The sequence below is a fragment of the Danio rerio genome, chromosome 2, assembly GCF_049306965.1.
Source record: "Danio rerio strain Tuebingen ecotype United States chromosome 2, GRCz12tu, whole genome shotgun sequence".
In the NCBI taxonomy this organism is placed as follows: Eukaryota; Metazoa; Chordata; class Actinopteri; order Cypriniformes; family Danionidae; genus Danio; species Danio rerio.
The window spans coordinates 62,927,501-62,942,500 of NC_133177.1; the positions used below are offsets into that span (position 1 = coordinate 62,927,501).

A 15,000-nucleotide genomic window follows, 5' to 3' on the forward strand; every position below is an offset into this window, starting at 1 on the left:
ATTATATCATATCATATCATATCATTCTATCCATCCATCCATCATTATATCATTCCATCCATCCATCCATCCATCCATCCATCATTATATCATATCATATCATATCATTCCATCCATCCATCCATCATTATATCATTCCATCCATCCATCCATCCAGCATTATATCATATCATTCCATCCATCCATCCATCATTATATCATATCATATCATATCATTCCATCCATCCATCCATCCATCATTATATCATTCCATCCATCCATCCATCCAGCATTATATCATATCATTCCATCCATCCATCCATCATTATATCATTCCATCCATCCATCCATCCAGCATTATATCATATCATTCCATCCATCCATCCATCCAGCATTATATCATATCATATCATTCCATCCATCCATCCATCATTATATCATTCCATCCATCCATCATTATATCATTCCATCCATCCATCCATCAATATATCATTCCATCCATCCAGCCATCCATCATTATATCATTCCATCCATTCCTCTATACCTCCATCCATCATTATATCATTCCATCTATCCATCCCTCCATCATTATATCATTCCATCCATTCCTCTATACCTCCATCCATCATTATATCATATCATATCATTCCATCCATCCATCCATCATTATATCATTCCATCCATCCATCCATCATTATATCATTCCATCCATCCATCCATCCATCATTATATCATTCCATCCATCCATCATTATATCATTCCATCCATCCATCCATCAATATATCATTCCATCCATCCAGCCATCCATCATTATATCATTCCATCCATTCCTCTATACCTCCATCCATCATTATATCATTCCATCTATCCATCCCTCCATCATTATATCATTCCATCCATTCCTCTATACCTCCATCCATCATTATATCATATCATATCATTCCATCCATCCATCCATCATTATATCATTCCATCCATCCATCCATCATTATATCATTCCATCCATCTATCCATCCATCATTATATCATTCCATCCATCCATCCATCATTATATCATTCCATCCATCTATCCATCCATCATTATATCATTCCATCCATCCAGCCATCCATCATTATATCATTCCATCCATTCCTCTATACCTCCATCCATCATTATATCATTCCATCTATCCATCCCTCCATCATTATATCATTCCATCCATTCCTCTATACCTCCATCCATCATTATATCATATCATATCATTCCATCCATCTATCCATCCATCATTATATCATTCCATCCATCCATCATTATATCATTCCATCCATCCATCCATCATTATATCATTCCATCCATCTATCCATCCATCATTATATCATTCCATCCATCCATCCATCCATCATTATATCATATCATATCATATCATTCTATCCATCCATCCATCATTATATCATTCCATCCATCCATCCATCCATCCATCCATCATTATATCATATCATATCATATCATTCCATCCATCCATCCATCATTATATCATTCCATCCATCCATCCATCCAGCATTATATCATATCATATCATTCCATCCATCCATCCATCATTATATCATTCCATCCATCCATCATTATATCATTCCATCCATCCATCCATCAATATATCATTCCATCCATCCAGCCATCCATCATTATATCATTCCATCCATTCCTCTATACCTCCATCCATCATTATATCATTCCATCTATCCATCCCTCCATCATTATATCATTCCATCCATTCCTCTATACCTCCATCCATCATTATATCATATCATATCATTCCATCCATCTATCCATCCATCATTATATCATTCCATCCATCCATCATTATATCATTCCATCCATCCATCCATCATTATATCATTCCATCCATCTATCCATCCATCATTATATCATTCCATCCATCCATCCATCCATCCATCATTATATCATATCATATCATATCATTCTATCCATCCATCCATCATTATATCATTCCATCCATCCATCCATCCATCCATCATTATATCATATCATATCATATCATTCCATCCATCCATCCATCATTATATCATTCCATCCATCCATCCATCCAGCATTATATCATATCATATCATTCCATCCATCCATCCATCATTATATCATTCCATCCATCCATCATTATATCATTCCATCCATCCATCCATCAATATATCATTCCATCCATCCAGCCATCCATCATTATATCATTCCATCCATTCCTCTATACCTCCATCCATCATTATATCATTCCATCTATCCATCCCTCCATCATTATATCATTCCATCCATTCCTCTATACCTCCATCCATCATTATATCATTCCATCCATCCATCATTATATCATATCATATCATTCCATCCATCCATCCATCCTTATATCATTCCATCCATCCCTCCATCATTATATCATTCCATCCATTCCTCTGTACCTCCATCCATCATTTTATCATTCCATCCATCCATCCCTTCATTATTATATCATTCCATCCCTCCCTCTATACCTCCATCCATCATTATATCATTCCATCCATCCATCTATCATTATATAATTCCATCCATCCATCTATCATTATATCATTCCATCCATCCATCCATCCATCCATCCATCATTATATCATATCATTCCATCCATCCATCCATCCATCATTATATCATTCCATCCATCCATCCATCATTATATCATTCCATCCATCCATCCATCATTATATCATTCCATCCATCCATCATTATATCATTCCATCCATCCAGCCATCCATCATTATATCATTCCATCTATTCCTCTATACCTCCATCCATCATTATATCATTCCATCCATCCATCCATCATTATATCATTCCATCCATTCCTCTATACCTCCATCCATCATTATATCATATCATTCCATCCATCCAGCCATCCATCATTATATCATTCCAATCATCCCTCCATCATTATATCATTCCATCCATTCCTCTATACCTCCATCCATCATTATATCTTTCCATCCATCCATCCCTTCATTATTATATCATTCCATCCCTCCCTCTATACCTCCATCCATCAATATATCATTCCATCCATCCATCATTATATCATTCCATCCATCCTTCCATCTATTTATTTTATGTGTTGTGTGAAATGTGTTCCAGAAACAAACAAGTAATCTTTGCAAACCAAGAAATTTAACCCTTACCATCCCATTTAAACCAGTGATGTTCCAAAAACACTGATCTTAGAAAAAAATATATTAATTCAAAGTCGTATACAAAAGTAATGTAGCTAGAAAAACGCACACACACACACACACACATACACACACACACACACACACACACACACACACACACACACACACACACACACACACACACACACACACACACACACACACACACAGATGTTTGCTGAATCTGAAGACTCATCATTGCTGTATTCCAGATGAAGAGTGATTATAAACGATGAGCATCAGTGATGGAGACACTGTGAACACATCCTCATCTTATTTCATATATCGGTGAGGCTGATTTCCTTCAGTGCGCTGAAACTCTGACATTTACCCTGAATGTCTAATTACGCTCTCATTAGCAGAGCCGCTCCGATGGAACAAACATCAGTTCTGTGTTTCCTGCGATCGGCAACCTTTATAAATAATTAGACACCTGAGCTACACACACACACACACACACACACACATAGTTTTGTACACATTTTCCGTGTATTTTATATATTATATTATATTTTTATCATAAAAAATATTCTCTTGAAGAGCTGAATTTGTGTTTTGATCATGTCTATGATGTCACTTCCTGTCAGTGCCGGGAGAAGTTCCTCTGGACTCCATTCAGGCCAGTGTTTATGAAGACAAGATCCTGCTGAAATGGAGAGAGCCGGTGCAGACCTTCGGCATCATCACGCAGTATGAGGTAAACAACAGACACCCCGGCAACAACACTAAACGCCACAGTGAAAACCTTTTAGTAAATATCCAGAACACAACAACACCATAGTTACCAAAACAACAATATAGTAACCATTCAAAACACTCTGGCAACAACACAATACACCCTAGTTACCAAACAGCATCATAGTAACCATGCAGAACACTCCATTATCAACAAAAAGCACCATAGTAACTAATTTAAAACCTTTTAGTAACCATCCAGATTACCCTAGCAACAATACAAAACACCCTAGATACTAAACAACACCACAGTACCCATCCAGATCACCTCATCAACAACACTAAACACCCTAGTAATTAATTACCTACATCAAAATAGCCACCCAGATCACACCAGCAATAACACAAGGCACCCTAGTGACCAGTTTAAAACCTCAAAATAACCATTCATAACATCCAGGCAACAGCACTAAACACCCTAGTAATCAATAAACAACATCATTAGTAACCACCTAGATCACCTTGGCAACAACACTAAGCATCCTAGTAACCAATTTAAAACCTCATAGTAACCATCAGAACACCCAGGCAACAACACAATACTTCTTAGTAACCGAACAACATCAGTATAACCATCTTGATCACCCCGTCAAGAATGCAAAACACTCTAGACACCAAACAACGGCATCAAAAAACCCCACTAAGATCACCCCACCAGCAACACTAAACGCCCTAGTAACTAATTTAAAACCTCATAGCAACCATCCAGAACACCCATGCAATAACACTAAACACCCTAGTAATTAATTTACAGCATCATTAGTAACCACTCAGATCACCTCGGCAACAACACTAAGCACCCTTGTAACCTATTTAAAACCTCATAGAAACCACCAGAACACCCATGCAACAACATAAAACTTCTTAGTAACATCATAGTAACTATCTAGATCCCCCTGGCAACAACACTAAGCCCCTAGTAACTAATTTAAAACATTGTAGTTACCAACCTGAACACACCAACAACAACACAATACACCTGAGTTACCAAATAGCATCATAGTTACTATCCAGAACACACCCTTAACAACACTAAGCACCCTAGTAACCAAACAACAACATCAGAGTAACCATCTAGATTACCCTGGCACCAACACTAAACACCCTAGTAACCAATTAACAGCATCAAAATAAACACTCAGATCACCCCGGCAACAACACTAAGCACTCTAGTAACCAATTTAAAACCTGGTGGTAACCATCCAGAACACACCGACAACAATGCAGTATACCCTAGTTACCAAACGGCATCAGATTAACTATCTAGAGCGCCTCTTTAACAATACTAAGCACCCTAGTAACCAATTAACAGCATGAAAATAAACACTTAGATCACCACGGCAACAATACTAAGCAATCTAGTAACCAATTTTAACCTCCAGAATGCAGAGACAACAGCACAAAACTCCTTAGTAACTAAACAATAACATCAGAGTAACTATCTAGATCACTCTGGCAACAACACAATACACCGTAGCCAAACAATGGCATAGTAACCATACAGATCATCCTAGCAGCAACACTAAATACCCTAGTAACCAATTAACAGCATCAAATAAAACACTCAGATCACCCCAGTAACAACACTAAGCACCTTAGTAACCAATAGTAATGGGACCTCACAGATACCAATCAATGCCATGGTAACCATCTAGAACACCCGGCAACTATACAAAACACCCTAGTAACTCAATAACAACACCCTTGTAATCATCTAGATCACCCTGGCAACAACACTAAGCACCCTAGTAACGAATTTAAAACCTTATAGTAGCCATCCAGAACACACCAACCCTAGTTAACCTCCAGAATACCCAGACAACAGCACAAAACTCCCTAGTAACCAAACAATGACTTCAGAGTAACTATCTAGATCACCCCGGCAACAACACAACAACGCTAGCCAAACAAAGGCATAGAAACCATACAGATCATCCCAGCAGCAACACTAAATATACTAGTAACCAATTAACAGCATCAAATAAAACACTCAAGTCAACCCGGTAACAACACTAAGCACCCTAGTAACCAACTGCAATGTAATCTCACAGTAACCATCCACATTGCCCCAGGCAACAGCACAAAACTCTCGAGTAAAACACCCTAGATACCATCCATCTACTCACCATTCTATCATTCCATCCATCTATCCATCCTTTCATCTATCCTTTCATCCATCATTAAATCATTACATCCATCATTTCTTCTATCATTCCATCCATCTATCGCTTTATCATGCCATCCATCCATCCATCCATCCATTTATCATTTCATCCATCATTATATCATTCCATCCATCGTTTTATTATATCATCCCTCCATCCATAGATCCATCGTTCTATTTTGTCATCCATCCATCAATCCATCAAGCCATCCAGCCATCCATCTTTCTATTATGTCATCCATCCATCCATCACGTCATCCATCCATCCATCATTCTTTTATGTCATCCATCCATCCATCCATCCATCCATCATGTCATCCATCCATCCATCGTTCTATTATGTCATCCAGCCATCCATCCATCCATCCATCCATCCATCCATCCATCCATCCATCAATCCATCCATCGTTCTATTATGTCATCCATACATCCATCCATCCATCCATCCATCCATCCATCTATCAACCATCCATCGTTCTTTTATGTCATCCATCCATCCATCCATCCATCCATCCATCCATCCATCCATCCATCCATCCATCCATCCATCCATTGTTCTATTATGTCATCCATCCATCCATCCATCCATCCATCCATCCATCCATCCATCCATCCATCCATCCATCCATCCATCCATCCATCCATCTATCAATCCATCCATCCATCGTTCTATTTTGTTATCCATCCATCTATCAATCCATCCAGCCATCCATCATTCTATTATGTCATCCATCCATCCATCTATCAATCCATCCATCGTTCTTTTATGTCATCCATCCATCCATCGTTCTATTATGTTATCCATCCATCCATCAATCCATCCATCGTTCTTTTATGTCATCCATCCATCCATCCATCCATCGTTCTATTATGTCATCCATCCATCCATCCATCCATCTATCAATCCATCCATCCATCTCTCTATTTTGTTATCCATCCATCTATCAATCCATCCAGCCCTCCATCGTTCTATTATGTCATGCATCCATCCATCTATCCATCCATTCTTCCATCCATCCATCCATCCATCATTCCATCCTTCCATCCATCCATCATTTCATCCATCATTATATCATTCCATCCATCAATTGTTCTATCATTCTATCCATGCATCATTCTATTATGCCATCCATCCATCCATCCATCCATCCAACATTCTTTCATGCTATCCATCCATCCATCCATCCATGCATTGTTATATATCATTACAACCATCCATTCATCCATTCTTCCGTCCATCCATCCATCCCTCCATCCATCCATCCATTGTTCTATCATTCCATCCATCTATCCATCCATACTTAGTATCGATATCCATACCAAAGATACCAATCAACGTCGTTGTAATCATTCAGAACACTCGGCAACAAAAACACCCTAGTAACCAAATAACAACACACTAGTAATTATCTAGATCACTGAAGCAACAACTCTAAACACCCTAGTAATCAATTACCAATATCATAGTAACCAAACAGCTCACCCCAGCAACAACACTAAGCACCCTAGTAACCAACTTAAAACCTCATAGTAACCATCAGAATAGGCACCAGTATAAGACTGTCTTGGGATGACTTTTATCATGATTTGAGATTTTTTTAATATTGTGTGTGTGTGTGTGTGTGTGTGCATGTGCGCGTGCGTGTGTGTGTGTGTGTGTGACGGGTCTGAGCGTACACTGGATTGTCCGTGAGCCCACAGTGACGTCCTGCCTTTGATTTGACAGTATCAAAGAGTTGAGGCTGAGTCTCTCTGACGGCCCGCGATATCAAAAGGACAGTTTGGGCTTTTTTCCCCTCTTATCAAGGGAACCTGATCCTTCCTTTCCTTCCTCCCGCTCTCACTGATTCCTCACACTCTGTCTTCTGCATTCCCGGTGAGATTCGCTGTCCTCAGTTTCCCCGTTCCTCTGCTCTTGTCAGTCGGATGTTCGCGTTTCTCATTTTGCGGGGAAATGATTGAATTCTAATAGCAGCGAGGATGTTGTGGAAAAAATCTCTGGAAATCAAAGTGTTTGGAGGACGACGCTTCATTAGTGAAGCCGTAATGAACAAACTCCTCCAAATATGAGAAGCAAGACGTTTTCCCCTTTCAAATTCCGTCAGAAGTGGATGCTGTTATTGATTTTTTTATTTATTTATCGCAGGCTGATAATTGAAATGGGCCTTGAAGCATTTCAGAGATAATGGAGTCTAATTTGGCGCAGCTCAAAGGACGTCTTGATGCATTTGTTCGGGTGTCACCAGCTATGTTTCCATCCAACTCTTATTATATGTGTGTTTTGGGGAAAAAAAAACCTGCTTAATGGAATTTTGAAAATGTGCATAAAAACATATCTGCACAACTGAGTGGGATTTATACGATACGAAAGAATGCACATCACCTCTGCTGTATCCATTCACTCGTTCATTCATTCTCCTTCGGCATAGTCTCTTTATTCATCAGGGGTCGCCACAGCGGAATGAACCACCAACTATTCCAGCATATGTTTTACACAGTAATCAATTCAGTTCATCTTCATTTCTCCAGCGCTTCTCCAGTGTAGAGTGTGTGTTAGCATCTTAACACAGGAGTTCTGGTAAACTGAAGCTGTGTCAGTCCAGTGTTCAGAGCTGAAGTTCAGTTCAGTGTGGGTTAATCTTCACTGCTGAAAGTCCAAACAGAAAATGTGTTTGCTGAATGAATGAATAAATAAATAAAATAAGTATTTATTGGCTGAATTAAGTTTTAAATAAATGAATGATTGAATGCCTAAATAAATGAATGAGTAAATGGCTGTGTGAATGAATGAATGAATGAATGAATGAATGAATGAATGAATGGCTTAATCAATGAATGAATTAATTAATTAATTAATTAATGATTGGATGGATGAATGAATGAATGATTTAACTGCTGAATGAATGAATAAATAAATGAAATAATTATTTATGGCTTAATAAAGTTTTAAATGAATGAATGATTGAATGGCTGAACGAATGAATAAATAAATGAACGAGTAAATGGCTGAATGGCTGAATAAATGTATAAATAAATGGCTGAATGAATTATTAAATGGCTGATTGATTAGCTAAAATAACAAATATAGATGAATGATTAAATGGCTGAATATAGGAATGAATGGCTGAATGAACAATTGAATGGCTGATTGAATGAATTATTGAATTGCTGAATGAATAAATAAAGAAATAAAAATATTGAATGGCTAATTGTGTAAATGAATGAATGATTAAATGGCTGAATGAAGAATAAACAAATGAATGAATGAATGAATGACTGAATGAAGGAATGAAGAATAAACAAATGAATGAATGAATGAATGACTGAATGAAGGAATGAATGAATGAATGAATGAATGAATGAATGAATGAATGAATGAATGAATGAATGAATGAATGAATGAATGAATGTGTCTTATGCATAAATCAGATTTGCTTCTTTGGATGGGAATGGGATGGAAACAGCTGATTGAATGAATTATTGAATTGCTGCATGAATAAATAAACAAATAAAATTATTTAATGGTTAAAATGTATAAATGAATTTAGATTTAATTGGTGAAAGAATGAATGATTAAATTGATTAAATAAACAAATGAATAAACGATTTAATAGCTGAATGAATGATTAAATAACTGATTGATTAGTTAAATGAATGAATAAATGGGTGAATTAATGAATGAATGATTGAATGAATTATTGAATTGCTGACTGAATATTAAACACATTAAATTATTTAATGGCTAAATGTTTAAATGAATAAATGATTGAATTGCTAAATGAATGAATGAATAAATGATTGAATGAATGATTGGATTGCTGAATGAATAAATAAACAAATTAAAATTTTGAATGGCTAAGTGTAAAAATGAATGAATGATTGAATTGCTGAATAAATGAATGAATGAATTGCTGAATGAATGAATAAATTGCTGAATGAATGAATTGCTGAATGAATGAATGAATGAATGAATGAATGAATGAATGAATGAATGAATGAATGAATGAATGACAGTTTTATGCATAAATCAGATTTGCTACTTTGGATGGGAATTGGATGGAAACAGCTGATTGATTGAATGACTGAATTGCTGCATGAATAAATGAACAAATTAAATTATTTAATGGCTAAATGTATAAATGAATGAATGATTAATTTGCTGAATGAATGAATGAATGAATGAATGATTAAATGGCTGAATGAATGAATAATAAATGAATGGCTGAATAAACGAATGAATGACTGAATGAATGATTGATTGGCTTAATGAATAAATGATTGAATTTATCAATTAATTAATCAGTTTTATGCATAAATCAAATTTGCTACTTTGGATTGGATGGAAACAGAAGAATGAATGAAGGAACGAACAAAAGTTTTGCGCATGAATCAAACGTACAACTTTGGATGGGATGGAAACACAGCTACTGTGTGATGTTAATGTGTGTGTTTGTGTTTGCAGATCTCCTATAAAGCCGTCAGCTCCTTCGACCCAGTGCTGGATCTCTCTAACCAGAGCGGGAAGGTGGTTAAACTGGGGAATGAGACGGGTCACGTGTTCTTGGGTCTATATCCTGGATCCACATACTCCTTCACCCTCAGAGCCAGCACTATTAAAGGCTACGGGCCGCCCGCCATCACACAGGCCACCACCAAGATCTCAGGTCAGTTTCTGCAGCACAAGACACCACAGAAACCTTTGAGGATCCATATTAATATTCAGCCAGAACACTCAAGCCCAGCAGACACTTCACAAACACCACCTGACAACCATCTAGCAACCACATAGCAACAGCTTAGTTACCACCCAGAAAACTGCAGCATACGAGGAACCAGAAATGCTCTAGCAACCCCTTAGTGACTAGAAACAACTTAGCAACCTCATGGTAACCATCCAGATTAGCAACATCCTATTATTCATAAATGTTCTAGCCACAACCTAGCAACCCCTTAGTTACCAGCCAAAACACTCTAGCAACCTCCTAGCAACCATTAATGCTCTATCATCCACCTATCAACCACTTAGTTACCACCATGAACACTTTAGGAGCATACTAGTAACCATAACTGCTCTAGCAATCACCTAGCAACCCCTTAATTACCAGCCAGAACACTCTAGCAACTTCCTAGAAACAATTAATGCTCTATCATTCACCTATCAACCACTTAGTTACCACCATGAACACTCTATGAGCAAACTAGCAACCAGAACTGCTCTAGCAACCACCTAGGGACTAAAAAAACATCAGAGCAAACTCCCGGTAACCACACCGAACACTCTAGCAACCTTTAAATGAGCAGAAAATCTCTAGCAACCACCTAGCAACCCCTTATTAACCAACCTGAACACTATAGCAACCACATAGTAATCAGAATTGCTCTAGCAGCCACCTAGTAACACCTTAGTTACCACCCTGAACAGTACTGCAGAATACTAGTAACCACAAATGCCCTAGCAACCACCTAGTAACCAAAAATATTAAAGCAACATTAAAGCAACCTCCCAGTAACCACCCAAAACATTCTAGCAACATCTTAATAACCAGAAATGCTCCAGCCACCACACAGCAACCCCTTAGTTACCGGCCAGAACACTCTAGCAGCAAACTAGTTACCAGAACTGCTCTTGCAACCACCTTGCAATCTCCTAGTGACCAGAAACATTAGGGCAACCTCCCAGAAACCAACTAAAAGACTCTAGCAACATCTTAGGAACCAAAAATGCTATTGCCACCACCTAGCAACCCCTTAGTTACCAGCCAGAACACTCTTTCAACCTCCTATCAACCGTTAATGCTCTAGCATCCACCTATCAACCCCTTAGTTCCAACCCTGAACACTATAGCAGCATACTAGTAACCAGAAATGCCCTAGCAACCACCTAGCAACCCCCTAGTGACCAGAAACATTTTAGCAACCTCCTGGTAACCACCCAGAACTTTCAAACAATCTCCTAGAAACCAGAAATGCCCTCTCAACCCCCTCTCAACCCCTTAATAACCACTCAAGACATTCTAGCAACATCCAGAAATTATCCACCTAGCAACCCATATGTTACCAGCCAGAACACTCTAGCAACCTTCTGCCAACCATTAATGCTCTACCATCCACTATCAAACACTTAGTTACCACCATGAACACTCCATGAGCAAACTAGCAACCAGAACTGCTCCAGCAACCACCTAGCAACCCCCTAGTAACTAGAAACATCGAAGCAACCTCCCGGTAACCACTCCGAACACTCTAGCAACCTTCAAATAACCAGAAAAGCTCTAGCAACCACCTAGCAACCCCTTAGTAACCAGCCAGAACACTCTAGCAACCACATAGTAATCAGAATTGCTCTAGCAACCACCTACCAACACCTTAGTTACCACCCTGAACACTACTGCATACTAGTAACCACGAATGCCCTAGCAACCCCCTGGTAACTACCCGGAACACTCTAGCAATCTCCTAGTAACTAGAAATGCCCTATTAACCACCTATCAACCCCTTATTTAACCACCCAAAACACTCTAGCAACATCTTAGTAACCACAAATTATCCTGCAACCACCTAGCAACCCATTAGTTACCAGCAAAAACACTATCAACCTCCTAGTAACTAGAAATGCTTTAGCAACCACCTAACAACACCCTAGTGACCAGAAACATCTTAGCAACCTCTTGGTAACTACCCAGAACACTCTAGCAACCTCATAGTAACCGGAAATGCTCTAGCAACCACCTAGCAACCCATTTGTAACCGGAAATGCTCTTGCAACACCCTAACAACACGCTACTAGATGCCGGAAGCCCCTTCAAACTCTTAATAGAAAGCGTGCAGTAACACTGCAGGGAGCAGGCGCAGCTGTCACAGCGGTGCACATGTTCCTGGGTGTGTAAATCCACATTTCTTGGTGAAGTGTGAAAATGAGGACAGAAAATTGTGATTTTAAAAAAAGATTCAGCAATTTTAAATGCAGAAACACATAAAAGGAAGACCTGAAGATGCATTTCAAGCCTCTTTAAGCACTGGACACGATACTATATGAGTGAATGTGTGTGTGTGTGTGTGTGTGTAGCTCCGCTGATGCCGGCGTATGATCAGGAGTCTCCGCTGAACCAGACGGACAGCAGTGTTACGGTGGTGCTGAAGCCGGCGCAGAGTCGCGGAGCTCCAGTCAGGTACGGCCGTCTGTCTCCTTCCCATGATGCTTCGCTTCTGCTCAAACGCGGATGCTCATCCGCTCTCCGTTTAGCTTTTCAACTGTTCTCCTCCTGCATTGTTTGTGCATTCCTGCGAGTGACGGCTTTGAAGAGCAGAACAAAGAGTGTGTGTGTGTGTGTGTGTGCATGTGTGTGTGTGCACGCGTGTGTGTCTTCAGAGCGGCACCCCTGAAGCTCTTTCATGTGTGTGTGTGTGTGTGACCGTGGCCTCTGACTGTCCCTGCGCTCGCAGAAAACACTGCAGCACAATCAGCCCTCATTAGTGAACACTGCACGCCGTCTGCACTCGCATTACAGCCCTCAATCAACACAACAACGGGAGATGGCAGATTTGCATTCAGAAGATCAAGATTTCTCCGTCATTTGCATGATATCCAGGCATATTTAGACACGATGTTCATGTTTAGAGGACAGTATAGGATGTGCTTGAAGGTGTTTGTTGTTTAGATCAGCCGTGCGAAAGTAAAGGGGGAAATGAAAATGTTCGGAGAAATGCAAAATGCTGAAAACAAACTGAGTTAAAAATGCAAAACAGAGCCAATAAATCAGTATACAATTATAAATATGTGTAAAATGATGAACAGAATTTAAACATTAATCATAATATGACATTTTACTAACGCCAAACAGATTTTTAGTAAAGTATATGTGATTTAAATAGACCTTTATAGGAAATACTTATTTTAAAATATAAAATGTTAACATATTTATTTCTAAAATATAAAATAATTAAAGGTATATAAAAAATTGGGGCAACACGGTGGCTCAGTGGTTAGCACTGCAGCCTCACAGCAAGAAGATCGCTGGTTTGAGTCTCGGCTGGGTCAGTTGGCGTTTCTGTGTGGAGTTTGCATGTTCTCCCCGTGTTGGTGTGGGTTTCCTCCGGGTGCTCCAGTGTTCCCCACAGTCCAAACACATGCGCTATAGGGGAACTGATCAACTAATCCAGCTGTAGTGTATGAGTGTGTATGGGTGATTCCCAGTACTGGGTTGCGACTGAAAGGGCATCCACTGTGTAAAAGCATATGCTGGAATAGTTGGCGGTTCATTCCGCTGGGGTGACCTTAGATGAATAAAGGGACCAAGCTGAAGGAAAATGAATGAATGAATATATAATATTATGAAAAATAACAAACAAATAACAAGACAAAGCACATGTTTATTGAAGAAGCAAGTACATAAAAAAGATCAAAATAACTGGATTTTTATGGTGATTATTAAATAATATGTAAATATAATAACTCATAACAATAAATACAAACTTGATCCAAACATGCAAATTAAATACAAATAAAATAAAAAATATGTATCAAGTCAATAAATATGTAAATATATTAATAAACAAAGTACAAAAAAATAGAAATCAATTAATTAAAAATAAATATTTTGCGTATAATATTTATGCTGCACATTTTTATATAACTCTTACATTTTTGAGTGTTTCAATAAGAATTTTTATTCAAATAATCCGAATTTTATTAACGACTATTAAGTGATGAATATGCAAATATGATAACTCATTACAATAAACAATTACCTTAATTAAAACATTCACTTTCTGCAAATCAAATGCAAATAAACTGAAAAGGTCAATAAATAACAATTAAATAAATAATTTAATTAATATGTAAATATATGAATAAATAGAAGACAAATAAATAATAGAAAATAAATAAATTAAAAACTAAATAT

General features: G+C 38.1%; 1 protein-coding gene across 8 annotated transcripts in view; it reads left to right on the forward strand.

The window, feature by feature from the left end:
* The window catches only part of LOC100334269 (receptor-type tyrosine-protein phosphatase mu), a 340,509-nt gene that overhangs the window by 201,983 nt on the left and 123,526 nt on the right, over nt 1-15,000 (forward strand). For all 8 annotated transcript variants that reach the window (XM_073932228.1, XM_073932230.1, XM_073932232.1 and 5 more), the window contains exons 9-11: nt 3,786-3,895; nt 10,560-10,761; nt 13,164-13,266. In XM_073932228.1, the coding sequence (XP_073788329.1) occupies nt 3,786-3,895; nt 10,560-10,761; nt 13,164-13,266 (415 nt within the window). The remainder of the gene's footprint in view (nt 1-3,785; nt 3,896-10,559; nt 10,762-13,163; nt 13,267-15,000) is intronic.